At 36.8% G+C, this 14,907-nt stretch overlaps 1 protein-coding gene across 4 annotated transcripts in view; it reads right to left on the bottom strand.

Moving 5' to 3' along the window:
* Nucleotides 1–4,497: 4,497 nt before the first annotated feature.
* The window catches only part of zbtb16b (zinc finger and BTB domain containing 16b), a 41,279-nt gene continuing 30,869 nt past the window's right edge, over nucleotides 4,498–14,907 (bottom strand). For 3 of the 4 annotated variants that reach the window (XM_026924892.3, XM_053239956.1, XM_053239955.1), the window contains exons 5-7: nucleotides 12,218–12,388; nucleotides 9,712–9,879; nucleotides 4,498–8,693 (exon numbers count right to left, since the gene is read on the bottom strand). In XM_026924892.3, the coding sequence (XP_026780693.1) occupies nucleotides 8,464–8,693; nucleotides 9,712–9,879; nucleotides 12,218–12,388 (569 nt within the window). In that variant the 3' untranslated portion in view covers nucleotides 4,498–8,463. The remainder of the gene's footprint in view (nucleotides 8,694–9,711; nucleotides 9,880–12,217; nucleotides 12,389–14,907) is intronic. The other variant, XM_053239957.1, reaches the window with a different exon arrangement.

The raw sequence follows: 14,907 nt of genomic DNA, 5'->3' as shown, positions 1-14,907 counted from the left end.
ATAAAATACACACATTCAGGCAGAAGTCTTAAGTTTGATGTACAAAAAATACACAGCAACATACTAAGCACAATTAGGTGTCCACTAGCAAACTATTGTTATTCTTTTTCTAAGACAACTTGAGAAATATTACAAACTCAAAAACCAAGATAAATGGGATGAATATCATTCAGTACCTAGCAACTTTATGATTCCACACAGTGGCTATGTGTGGTTACTTCCTGAGTAACCACTTTATCCTAAATATTCACACACTCATTCAGCCAATCCACCAACTGGCATGTTTTTGGGAGGTAGGAGGAAATTGGAAAACTCAAAGGAAACCCATGCAGATATGACAAGAACATAAAAACATAAGCACATAAGCACGGAAACTCTACCTAGACAGTATCCTGGACACTAACACAGATATGATTGAAGCCATCAGAAAGATGGACAGAACATCACACCACAAATAGCCTCATTTAAGATATTCATACAATATCAGTCTACTGTAATACAAGATATGCACAAATAAAGAACACTGTAAAGCAGGACTTATTTTAAAGTTTTGTTTTAATTAATCAATCATACTATGTACAACATTTCTTATTCTTGCTTCTTTTCGACTATTTTATATCCTTTTCCCTTAGTCCCTCTGTTTTTCTTCTATATGCCCAAATCTTTTGTAAGTGCATGAGACTCTGATATCAGGTACTTGACAGTTGTTTGTCACTTTACCAGCTGATGTCGTAGGTTTAGCCCAATATATATATATATATATATATATATATATATATATATATATATATTGTCAATGTCTTATACTTGTTAATGCCTTAATGTGAAACAGACAGTAATGTGAGCTTAGGATCGAACTGGGGACCATGGTGTTGTGGCGAGCTTTGTGGAGGCTGCTAATTTATTTCTTTTTTAAATATTATATGTTACAACAATATACACTGCCTGGCCAAAAAAAGGTCGCTGTTTGGGTTTAAATAAGCAAATACTTAAGAGCCTATGATTGGATCATTACTGCAGTGATTAATATGTTTCAGTTGGTAACAATTCTTTTAACCTTAACTGATGCAGTGTGTAGCTTCTCATTTCTTAAACAACCATAGCAGATTACGTATCCCGTGGTTGTGGAAAAGATGGTACTGAAGGGGAAAATTGTTGGCCTGCATCAAGCAAAGAAAACAACTAAGGAGATTGCTGAAATCACTGGAACTGGGTTATGAAATGTTCAGTGCATTATTAAAGCCTGGAAGGATAGTGGTGAACCGTCAGCTTTACAGAAGAAACGTAGTCAGAAAAAAATCTTGAATTATCATGATCTGAGAGCTTTAAAATGGTGATGTCACATCGTAAAAAAATCGACAGGAGAACTCACGGCTATGTTTAATGGTGAGTGTAAGAGCACTTCCACATGCCCAATGTGATGAGAACTTACAGGATTTGGACTAAACAGCTGTGTGGCCACAAGAAAGCCATTTGTTAGTGAGGCTAATCGGAAAAAATGACTTCAATTTGCTCTGGAGCATAAAGACTGGACTGTGGAGCCATGGAAAAAGGTCCTGTGGTCTGATAAAATCAGATTTACCCTATTCCAAAGCAATGGGCGTGTCAGGGTAAGAAGGGAAATGCATGAAGTGATGCACCCGTCATGCATAGTGCCTACTGTACAAACCTCTGGAGGCAGTGTTATGATCTGGGGTTGCATCAGTTGGTCAGGTCTAAGCTCAGCCTCATTGTGTGGCAATAAAATGAAGTCAGCTGAGCACCTGAATGTACTGAATGACCAGGTTATCCTGTCAATGGACTTTTTCTTCCCTGACGGCACAGGCATATTCCAGGATGAAAATGCTAAGATTCATCAGGCTTAACTTGTGAAAGAGTTGTTCAGGGAGCATGAGGAATCATTTTCACACATGAATTGGCCACCACAGAGTCCTGACCTTAACCCCATTGAAAGTCTTTGGGATGTGCTGGAGAAGACTTTACGGAGTGGTTAGACTCTCCTGTCCTCAATACAAGATCTCAGCCAAAAATTAATGCAACTCTGGATGGAAATAAATGTTGTGAAGTTGCATAAGGTTGTTGAAACAATGCCAGGATGAACACATGCCGTAATCAAAGCTAAATGCAGTGCAACAAAATATTAGAGTGTGCGACTTTTTTTTGGCCAAGCAGTGTAGTTTCAATAAAGAAAGTGGTAGGGACCATATGATGACATAGAAATAGCACATATACATGACAAGAAAGTGGTGAAGCATAAAATAAAAATTTAACTTATCTATCTTTTGTTAATGTATAAACATACAATTTAATGTGGAAACAGACAATATAGGCACACTGAAATAAAAGCACACTGAAAATATTTTACAGTATATATGAACAAAAAAAATCTAAAAGTAAAAAAAAACAACAATAATGAAACATCAATTATGACCCATGTTTTCTATGATCATCTTCGCCGGTACGGTTTCACGACTGTGTTAAAAATACAGTAATACAGTTATACCACTAGATGGGGATGTTAAACCACTAATGATAGCCATTTTTCTTACGGTTGTTCATAACCTTAAGGGAAATGAGACAATGTAATTCCATACAAAAACATTTCAATATGTGACCAAGCACATTACTGTAAATTTACAATTGCTTAAGCTATATCCATGCAGCAGAATATATACTAGAGTACTGAAACCCAAATACTTTTCCAAGACAGTAGGGTTATTTGAGATATTTCATGTAGCCTACATTTTCAATTTAGCAATAGTATTGCTGTGTTTAAAACACTGTGAATTTTAAAACATCAGATTTAAGAGAATTAAGGATAATAGAGGCCGTGGTGGAGAGATGCACAACACCCTGATGGACCAGAGAAGCAGCTGCAGTGGACGACTCACCTCACTGCGCTGCAGGACTGAACGATGCAGGAGATCCTTCATCCCCACTGCCATCAGGCTCTACAACACCTTAGCCAATGGCAGATGACTAATCACTACTCTCATTACTTTACTACTTCACTAATTTCTACTACTCTCACTACTTTTTACTACTCTTACTACTTTCTTTCTTACTTATCTACAAGACTACCTGAATTTCTTATCTTATCTTATCTTATCTTATCTTATCTTATCTTATCTTAAAAGTTTTGAAACCGAAAAATGCATTTAGTAATATTCAGCATCACGTGCCTGCACAGCTGCCCAGCTGTTAAAACGGAATAAATTACCTTTACCCGCAGTTGGCCCCATAATCAATAATGTCAGTCAATAATAAATGTACTTCCGAAAATCAATTACCTTTTTTTTCTCTGACTGCTGTCTGTCCTTGTCGTCTTTCTTGCTTGACATGCAGTCATTACATTAAAATGCGATATGCGGTACGATAAAGCTATAAGTGTCTAAAATCAATTTAAATTATATTTATGTATAACTTTTTATCTTTAAAAACTGAAAATGACATAACAAACATAAATGTTTCATGTTCTTTTGAGCAAAAGAAAGCATTCTCTGTTATCTGCGTGGCGCTAAAACTTTGACTTTTCGAAACTTTTTGAAGTATTAAAATCATTCAGTTATCGCAAGCCCTTGCTATATACATATGCCGATATTTACATCTGCGATATTTCAATAATTTCGATATATTGTGCAGCCTTTTGCTCTGCTGTTCTAATATTACTAAGTAAACTTTATGTTTATGCATTTAAAAAGAATAAAACCAGCATGATAATATGTTTAAGCTGTTTAATAAATTTGCGTTTATATGTAGGCTATATACATTTATTTTGTATTAATATATTAATATTTATATTTGTATACAAATATATAAATATATTTAATTTAGGTATTTATTAAATTATCATTGAAGGGAACCTATAATTCTGTATACGCCAGCATGTGCAGAATTTATAGTCAGTCCTTTAGCTCAGTAAAGCATTACTTAAAAAGATATCATTACCAACACCCAAATATTTTAAACACTTTGTAGTAACATTTAGTATCAATAACCATGACCAAAAAAAAAACCTAAGAATGAAAATATCCATAAATCCTTAGTTCAGCCTCTTAACAGATCACTCATTCTCACAGCAAAATCTAAAAGCAATATTAAATCCGTTGAATATACCTGGTCTCTATGATATCTTGAAATTTTTTTTTTTTTTTCTACACTGATTTCAATATCAAAAAAATATAAAAGGGGTCAACAATACCCTATAACATTATTAGAACCAATACATAATAGTAACAACTGTAGATATTTTTACTTACTACAGTGCAATCTTATTATTTTAGGCATATTTTCAACACTATCTTTCAACAATCACCGAAAATCATTACTATTATTACTAGGCTTTAATATCTACGCCACTAGAGGGCCCTAGACCCAAATCTTTTCTACTTGATTTAGTCAATAATAATATCAGTATAATATTAATAATATCAACATATTTCAAATGCAGAACTCCTCTTCACACACAAAGACCCACTATAAAGAAGCACTTGCTGCTCTCTTTTATATCTTTATTATTTTTCCACACCCCAGACAACATTAAGAGTAACACAGAGCTGTGTTTGAGCCCACACACAGAGAGAAAGGAATACACCTCAATCTGCATCAATGCCACCACACAGTTCAAAAAGACAGCATATCAACTTTATGCTGAAAATACTGAAAAAACAACAATCCAAAATAGAAATAACTTCCAAATGCTAAAATTAAAAAAAAGAAAAGAAAAGAAAAAAGAAGAAAAAACATATGCACAAGTGAGAAAACGAACAAAACAAAACAGATCAGCTGTAATTGGGCACCTTTTAGGGTTATATAAAGAATTGGTGCTGAGGTAGACAGTACAATGAACTAAAAGACAATTAATGTAAATCATTTCAACATAAAAGTACAATGATACTTCAAGAAAATAATCTATTTTTGAAAAACAGATTTCATTTGGTCCAACATGGATTCTCAGTGCTTTATCAAATTTTATGATTATTTATCAAATTTTATGTGAATGGCACTGATAAGGGGGCACTGAACGAAATGGCTACTTCTAGGTTGAGGCAAAATAAAACACAGTGACACAGGGATGCCACTTTGTCAAGTCTGTGCTGCGCATACGGTTTTATTGCAAACCCTACAAAAAGTTTTTAACATGTGGATTTGTTACATGTAGTGCATGACTTTATTTTCATGTGATTTTTTTCTACAATTCACTTATTTCCATATGTTAATTTTTCATGTGATCATGTTATTCAAATGATGTCACATATCCTTCACATGTGTTCACATGTGCATTTTCAGTGCATAACAGGTTGAAATGTACCTTCACATGTGATCACATATTACTCACATGGTCACATGTGAAAAACATTTGATCAAGTGTGAAATCAAAGTGATTTTTCTGTAAAGGCTAGCCTGACATTTTCACAGTGTACTTTATTACCCCTTGCCTAAAGAAGTTCATTATAGACAAAGGAACAAAATAAACTCAGTGTTCGATAACAATTAATATTGACTGCTTTGCCAGAACTCGTTTTATGGTTGTGATCTGGATGTGCAGTAAGGAAATTAATGACATCCCTGTTTGTCACAGTTAATTTCAGTGGTGAATTTCCTCAGTATTTCTGGACACATGCAATATCTTAATGAAGCAAAAAAATTAATACAAAATGTTTTTAGAACAATATTAAAATTAAATCTTTTGTGACTTCATGGAAGATTATTTTCTTTCCTCATAAGTAGTGCATTTACACACTGAACAAGTTGACCACAATAATTCTTTTGACTCACACTGCACACACACAAAAACCTGCATATAACTGCATATAATGTGTTTTGGATCTCACAGTGAATATGCTGTGACCACAATGCAAGCAAACAGAAAAAAAAAAAAAAACATTTCTGCCTTTTCTGTTAGGTATTTTGTGCTTTGTGATACTAGTAGGCCTGCGGATCTTGGCAGATAATCATTAATGAAAAACTGACACCCAGCAGCAGTGACCACAGTACAAGATTTACAAACATCTACTACTGAACTTCGTCAACATTGTAAAAGAGGCACAAAAAGATCACCAAAAACAAACACAATGCAAAAGTTACTGTAAAAGTACTTGACTCACTCAACTATAAACAAGTGGACAGATTTTGCACATTACAGAATACAAAAATACAACGTTTTTTTTTTCTTATCAAAGTGCCACATTTGGCTCTTGTCTTTTTTTTTTTTTTTTTTTTTTGCTTTCTCATGTACATTTTTTTCCCCATGAGTACCTTTACACACAATTTATGAACTTAGCAGAACTGCATGTCATTTGACAATTCCACTTTACAATCATTTTCACATAAAAAGACAATACTTCTATACTTAAGCTTCACCCTTATACCATAGCTCATAAACATTTTATAAAATTTTATGAAATAAAACATCAGGATACGGTCTGTTTCATTTTAAAATGGTAAATCAGATATGGAGTGTAAATATGATGTCAGTCAAGTAAATCAAGATCTCTGAGAATTAAGCAAAAGATAAGATTAAACTGCAAATTATAAACATAATCAAATGTGCTTTTGCTTTTGTGCAAAACAAAGAGCCATGAAGAGGTAGCACACAGAGGGCAGAAAAGCATACATCTGAGCAGTGTAAAACTTGATATTAATGCAAAGAGCATCTTTATACAGCTCTCACTGAGTGCAGGTTATGATGATTTTGTTATGTCTAACTGAACCACTGTATGGTATTATAATCCATTGTCCTAAATGCAGCTCAATTAACCACAAGACACACATAGAGGGAGTGTGCTATTATAGGAAAATAATTTTTGATTATTTTCCAAAAACAGCATGTCCTGAAGTGTTTTGTTACTCTTGTACCACAGTAATTTGTCAATGATTATATATTTTATTTACTAAAGAATGACACATCATACTTTTTATCCATTTATACTTACATATAATGCTGTAGAACATCCATGAAACAAGTTCGTTCCTGTTATCACTTAAATTATAGCAGCTATAAAGAGTTGCTCCCTCACTTTTTTCCTCTCTCTTGAAGTTAATATGACAAGAAATGCAGCATGTCAGAAAGCTTCAAGTTACAAGTTTAGCTCTGACTGTTATAAAGCACTGACACTGGAGACTCCTTCCAAAAAATGCTAATTTGACGTCTCCTCACAGAAAACCTCACCATATCAACAACATTTTTTGTCGGTTTATGTGGAGCATCTGCCATACGGGCCGCTGTATAAGTTATTACTGTAGAAACAATAATGCATTAGAGCAAACTCATTAATATAAACCTGTGTTTTGCCTTGCAGCCAAAACTTCTGTCAGAGCTGCCGTTATAGAAATCTAATCAACACCTTCTGACGAATCATCAGTGCATGCACCAGTGCTGTGGTGTAATATAAAAATAAATGAAGCACAAGACAATCAAGTAATTCAAGTTACTTTAAAAAATAAAAATAAAAAAATAAAAAATAAGCCATGAAAAATTAACATCTGTAGAGCTGAATACTGCATATTCTTCTTTAATCTCTAGTTAGGTTACTTTGATCTTTACATTTTATATGTATTTAAAAGATCTCATTTTCATTCAGCCTGCTGTATAATCAATCTTAAGATGCCTGAACATGACACCCCATTGCAATGTCCAGAAGTCAAAGTATCAATATACGGCACAAAAAACTTTTTTACCAATGTGCAGCAGCCCTAAATGTGAGTCTTAATCCAGTAATACTGCATTACTTTATAACAAAACAACATATGCACTTTATGTTACAGTTAGCCCTACTACACTAATTTCAATGGTAGGACAATGGTGGACAACTAATGAAAAGCAAACCAAATCCCCTGTCTGTATCCATAACTATGCTGTACATTGTAGTTATGACATCAAATCAGTTGTGAAAGTGCACAGTGTAGTTACTGTATGAACACTTCCCTGAACATCCTTGATATTTTGTGGCCATAATGTAGCACAATTTGAGTTTTACCTGTCATCAAATGGCCACCAATAAGTGCTTCTGACACTCAAAATGAGCTGTGTGATGGACCTGCATTGCTGAACAGATGTCATTTTGATTCTATTTTGATTATTTATTTAATTTTTCTGCTTTTCAAACAGTTATCTGCTTTTTTTCATGTGGCTTCCACAAACGTTATTACTTTCAGTATAACAGGTGGAATCTTGGATTTTGTTTAGTGAGAAGCATGCTGGGCTAGAATATTATGAAATATCATATTAATTGGGTTCTCCTACTTTTGTTAAAAGTCATTAACAATTAACAATACATTCCATTTACCAATGCAAGAACACTGTAATGTCCCTAGAGATGAATTTTAACATGTGCATATGAAATGGCATGAAAAAAATTTTACACAACAGCTTTGATCACTTTCCTTCTCCATCTTTGGCCCAGGCTTAGAACAAAATGAGTGAATGAGCCACCAGTTTCTTCTTTCCTTTCTTCAACTGTCTTACACATAGCATAGGTACAGATAGGTCTTCTCAATCCTCCAGTCTGGGGGAACATCCTCAGGCTTGTGGCTTTTCATGTGTTTCTGCATGGCTGAGAGGCTGGGGCAATACTCCTGGCAGATGGTACACTGGTAAGGTGAAGCTCCATTGTGGGTGCGTAGGTGTTTGATCATGGCTGAGTAGTCACGCGAGCGCTGGTGGCACAGCTTACACTCGAATGGCTTCTCACCTGAGGATTATATGGAAAAGCGTTTTGCTATCACGCTAATAAAGATTTAAATTCAGACACAATGTCACTTAACAGTTTTTGGAGATATCAACACCGAAGTGATGTTTGTGCATGTGGCTGTGATAAACATTGTTCAATGATTTGTATAGCTGGGTTGGCTAAATATTAATACTTTACTTATGGCAGTTAAGAATAAATCATTCATAGCTGATATAAATAGAAATAACAAAATAGTGTGCAAAAATGCTGTGTATTTATTAGTATAGCAAATGTTTTTCATTGTATCTTACAATTTTTGTTAGACACAAAATCGCCAACAAACTTACTCCCAAGGAAAAAAATTTCCCTGTAAGCATGCAGCGAAAATCACAAATGGGTAGCAAGGTAAGCTAACAGCCTATCATTGTCAGCAGCAAACTGATTATTGATCTGTCATTGACATTGGGTGTAAATGTCACTGATTCCATTGTTGGCTGTCTACTAGACTACTGGCCTTTTGCTGGGAGCTCCTCTCTGCTCTCATTATCTACATGCACCTAGTCCAGAGTCGTGGCCTTGTTTGACAAAAAGAAGTCAATTATTTGACAGGCTAACTGATAGGGTGGCTTAGCATCTGCCTTACTGAAGAGCGAAGAGGAGCAGCAATCAACCTGTAATTCCACCTCAACCACAGTTGGATATGCCATCCAAAATCACAGAGCTATCACAGAGCCATTAAACAGATTTAAGTTATAGCATCCCAAACCTGAACCCTTCTAAAAGGGTTGTAAAATGTAGTATTCCAACAAACACACTTGCTGTGCAATCAACAGAGGTGAGAGTTGATACAAATGCTGATTAAATCTGTTCATTCTTTATTATCATATTATTTATAATTTGTGTCGATATATATTTTTTATAACTTTCATGGTTCTCAAAACCAGTTCCATATAGTTCCCTAAACATTTCTTGCATTAGGAGACATTTATTGAAATGTTTAACTGGTGCACAGGGTTGTGTGAGAATTTGGAACTCTGACCTGTGTGTACGCGGTAATGTGTCTCCAGCTGGTGTTTAAGACTGAACTTTTTGCCGCAGCTGTTGCATTCGTAGGGTTTCTCTCCAGTGTGGATGCGCTTGTGGCCCTTCAGCGTGCTCTCATCCCGAAAGCAACTGCCACAAAACTCGCACTCATAAGGGTGGTCACCTGTTCCACAGAGACATCATACTCAATCACACTCATACTATACAATAAAACAGTTAAGATGGTTTCATTTAACCAAAACATCACTTTGAACTCCAATCTCAATACGCTGCATGTTGAGCAGTAGCTTTTAAAATGCCAATAATCTGTGATAGTTGGCTACAATATGTGTTGACTGGCTCTGGCTGGCTGCTAATTGCTTTTATGCGCTGACTAACAGCTTCTTATATCATTTTCTCAGGCAGCAGCATGGGATGCAGTCAGGCGTATAAAGCTCCCAATATTTAATGCATCTCAGCACAGCCGGTCACGCTTTAAGCCATCAGAAGTGACCCATGCTTTTCATTATCTCCCTGTCTAAGTGGCAGCCGTGCCTCGAAATAAATTGCATTTCTTGTTATGTACTGTCATGCTTCGGTGTAAACCCCTATCTTAAGAGACAATGCAAAAAAATCCCAAAGCACATCATGGCATACTATTCACATTCGATTCCACTCTTAGTAATAGCAGCAGTCTGAAATGAATGGGGTTTTTATCGGAGTGGAGAAGAAGGGCAGACTGAAGCCCTGCAAGACCAGATATATGATGATATATAGAGCAGCAGTCTTTAGGTACCTGCATCAACTGATCAGATGCACCTTGCAAAAAGCCCTGCAGCCTGTCTGTCATTAAAGTTAATGGAGCTGAGGCGAACAGCCAGTCGGCCAGACTCGCATCACCGCAGGCATGCTAATGTGCTAACGCTCAGCCATGGGAAGATTCGACACACACTGGTAATGTCAATTACCCAGCACATACAGAGAACTCTTTTCTAGTGTATTAGACTTTACATTTACTGTATTGATCTTTTGTTGGGTAGGTAGCCAATCAGAAGGCTGCTGTGGCACAAACTGTGAAGATGTCAGTGTCTTTGTTTAAGTTAGTAATACATAACCACATAACAGTCTGTAAAATTCAAAGTAAAATAGACTTCCATTATTAAAAAAAAAAAACTCCAAATGGTCTGACAAAATGGCATTAAAAGGCTTGAAAGACGAGCTAAAAGGAGCTTCAGAGAGCTTTCTGTGCCATAAACAATCCAGCTCACTTGTCTCTGTCTGCCCTATCAAACACAGCTGTGAACATTAGACAGCCGCCACTGTCTGCAAATGGCCTGCCAGTGAAACGGAGAGGGAACAGGAATGGCATATTAATGAGAAGACACTACATGTGCAGAATGTAGAGAGGAGAGAGGCTTCAGAATCAGACAGACACACATGGCTTAGCAAAATGATACGGCCAGATGTGCACTTTGACCCTTATGTATTTGCACCAGCACAATACAGACACCCACAAATTCCCTACATTCTAGTATAGTAAATTCAACATGGAGTTTGTGATTGTGTTTAATCCAACAACTGTTTGCTTTTTTCATGTGCATTCATTCATCTTCAGTAACTGCTTTTGCCTGGGCAAGGCTGTGGTGGATCCAGAGCCTATCCCAGGAACACTGGGCAGAAGGCTGGCATACACCCTTAAGTATGTATGGGACGCCATGTACACATACATTCACACTCGGTCTAAATACTGAAGTCTGCACTCAGGACCAATTCTGGGATTGTGTGGAGTGGGGTATTTCTAATTTTGGGTTTTCACTTTCATAGAAGAATTACTTCTGAATTGTGGCTCAATTGCACAATTCCATACATCACTTTTGTGCACTCAGGTTTGCAAAATGGTAGACACTTGGTTTATCCATTTGTTTTTTTATTATTCCCATGATCCCAGGGTACCAACACTCAAGCCATGAAGAACAGAACTTTTTGGATGCATGGCATGTCATTGTGCAGGAATACCTGCAAACGAGGAGTGGAAGTTGGCACAAGATTTGCATTTTTCACGATGCTCTCAGTATAAGCACTCGTGCCACAAAAGTGAACTAATTACAGTTCTCCAGCCCAGTGAATCTCTGGTTTTATGTGTCAGTATCCATGATAACATCATAAAAAACATAGCATCAGAAAAGTAGAAATAATATGCAACAAGAAACATTGAACCAATCACATTACTCTGGGTGCTTCCACATTTGATGTGGACTGTGCTGCTGTTGAAGAGAAACCCAGGCCACCATTTTCAAGAGGACCACGGATCAGCTGTCTGGACCACTGGCCACTTGATAGCTTGTTCAAACAGCCCAGAGTCCAGAAATAAATGCAAGTGTGAAATGAGATGACTTTTGCCTGAGATGATTATCTCTCTGTGGTTTGACCCCTGGATATTGAAAATTAGCTTTGGAAAAAACAAAATGAAAAAACTCAGCAATTAAATCCAGGCTCCCATAGCCAGGTAGATAGAGGCTTACCTGTGTGTGAACGAAGGTGGCGTTTGAGAGCTGTGTGGCTGGGGAAAGTTCGATCACACTCGCTGCAGATGTAGCTGCGCACACCTGCATGGACCTCCATGTGGCCCTGCAGCGCCTTCTGAGTCTGGAAGCGTTTCCCACACAGTAGACAAAACACAGCCATGTCTGAGCCTAGATCAGAGAGAGAGAGAGAGAGAGAGAGAGAAGTGCTCTTTTAGAGAGTGTGACTTTTAGTGCTCATTTATTGTAAGTACATGAAACATGACATAATTCATTTCAAGCAACTGTATAATTAGTTATAAATAAAGTAACTACGAACTAAATACACTGCCACAAATTCTGGCTCTTGCCAATGTTGGAGTCAGTGTTCAGAGCACCTACAGGCATTTTTAATAACCATCCCACATTTCCACAGGTTAAGAGCCAAACAATAAATAATAAGGTGTAGTAACATCTACGGAGGGTTTTAAAGTTTCACGTCTAATTGAGAACCAGGTTTGATTTTACCATTCATTCATTAATTCATTCATTCTTTCATGTTCAGGAACTGCTTTATTCTGGTCAGGGTCGTGGTAGATCTGGAGCCTATCTTGGGTACGCTTGTTGCAAGGTGGGACTATACCCTGGATGAGATGCCAATCCAGTGCAGGGCACCATATAAACATTTTTACACTTGTTCATATACAGATGCTATTTAGAGCAGCCAACCCTGCATGTATTTGCAATATGGGAAGAAACCAGAGAAAACCTATGCACACAGATGGAGAACATGCAAAGCAACTCCACATAAACAGTAACCTGAGTTCAAGATCAAATCAGGGACCCTGGAGCTGTGAGGCAGCAATGCTACCTGCTGCGCCACTGTGCTGCCTTACTTTACCATACAAATTTAACTCCTTTAGCACCCAAGATGAAAGATACATGTTTTGTTGCTTTTAGTTGTTTATTTTCAGTAAGTGTTTAAAAAAATGCATGGCATTAACTTTGGCATTAGCGTAGGCAGTGTAGATCCTATTTATTTTGTTGAAAATACCAGTAAACCAGTTGTTTCCTCCTCTGAACACAGGTGAAATATTTAATTGCCTTTTTTTTTTTTTTGCAATCAACAATACTGGTTTATGGGCGTTCATAAAAATTACCTGAATTGTTGTGGTTGTTGTTTGACATAATAAAACTTCCTGATATCACCAGACTATCACATTTTTTGGTGTTGGATCAGAAGCAAGAACTGGTCATCAGGTCTGGTACTTGCCAGTGGAAAAGCCCTGTGGTTCTCTCTTTCCTACTTATAAACTGTGCAGCCTGGCATCTCTTGCTTAAAGTAAAGCTGTCTCTAATTTAAAATCTATTTGAATTCCCAGAGGTGGGCTTATAAACAGTAGGCCAGGATTGACTTTCAAGTCAATCAATCAGTATTTGCATCAGAGCTCAGAGAAACAAGGGGAGAAAAAGCCACAATAGCACCTGAGACACATAAAAATCAACTTCTGGTCTTTATCTCAGACAGCCTGCTAGTAATGGGAGTTCTGGTCAAACACTGGCTGACAAGCACCCTCCCAACCTATGCGTTTTCTCCTGTATTTCTATTATTCCCCAGTTTAAGGCTTATCAGACAGCAGAACAGGAGAACAGAGGGAAAGGGTTTTCAAACCAGCAAACAAACAAACAAACAAATAAATAATCATTCATATTTGCACAACTGCCATATTATAGCTATTTTACACCTCACCTATTATCTCACAAGACATACTATGACTTAGATATATGGTTTCATTATATATGACAGCTTGCATATCAATCTTAATGTGCCTTTGCTGGCATTAAAAATCTACCTTTTACAGAGCAAACAGTGCAATGATACATCACAGGCTACTCTGTAACTAGAAGAAGAAAAAAAGGAAGACAAGTATAAAGCTATCCCTACTTGCTTGTGTCTTTAGGCATAAATTACCTCTACAACTCATTCTATTTATACCATCTCTTTGGCTCCTGAGAGAACACAATGTGTTTCTCGTACTCTATATATTTATATCTGTTTCTCTCTCCATTCAGCACACTCCCAGCAGAGGTTTAATGGTTCTGAAGTAGCTGACAGAGTTGCTTAAGCTGAGGTGAATGGGCCTGTTAATGGAGCTGGCCAAACTCACAAGATAAGTGTCAGCCCGCTACACTAGCAGGAGATACAGTAGCTCTTCCCTCTGCTTTACACAGCTTACTTTTTTCCAAACCTGCACTTTAACCTTCTTGTTCTGTTCATTACCCAACAGTGGAGGTTCCATTGATGCATGATGTTTCTTTTACCAATATAAATGCAAAATACACAGCATACACTTCATTATTGTTATTCTTCTAGTCTTTGTCTATGTTGATCATATTTAGCCTACCAGGCATGTGAAAGCTCCAATTTGCTGTACAGTCCCATGTTATGCTTGCCCAGATGTTCAATTTACTAGGTTCCTAGGCTACCTAGGCTAACATAATTTAACCCAAAAGTATGACAAGTGCATGAATCTATGTAAGTAAGCAAGTACTTGAGTAGTAAGCAAGTACAATAAGCAAGTAAGCAAGTACAAGTATGCAAGTACTTGGATCCACGGGAGGGGCAACTTTATGTAGCCAAAGTCTTTATCCCCCCTCTGTATCTATTAATGAAGCCTCACATTTGCACAAATGGCAAAAAAAGCAGAAAG

The sequence above is a fragment of the Pangasianodon hypophthalmus genome, chromosome 14 (genome assembly GCF_027358585.1).
Source record: "Pangasianodon hypophthalmus isolate fPanHyp1 chromosome 14, fPanHyp1.pri, whole genome shotgun sequence".
NCBI classification, from domain to species: domain Eukaryota; kingdom Metazoa; phylum Chordata; class Actinopteri; order Siluriformes; family Pangasiidae; genus Pangasianodon; species Pangasianodon hypophthalmus.
This window is presented reverse-complemented; position numbering and strand designations above follow the sequence as displayed.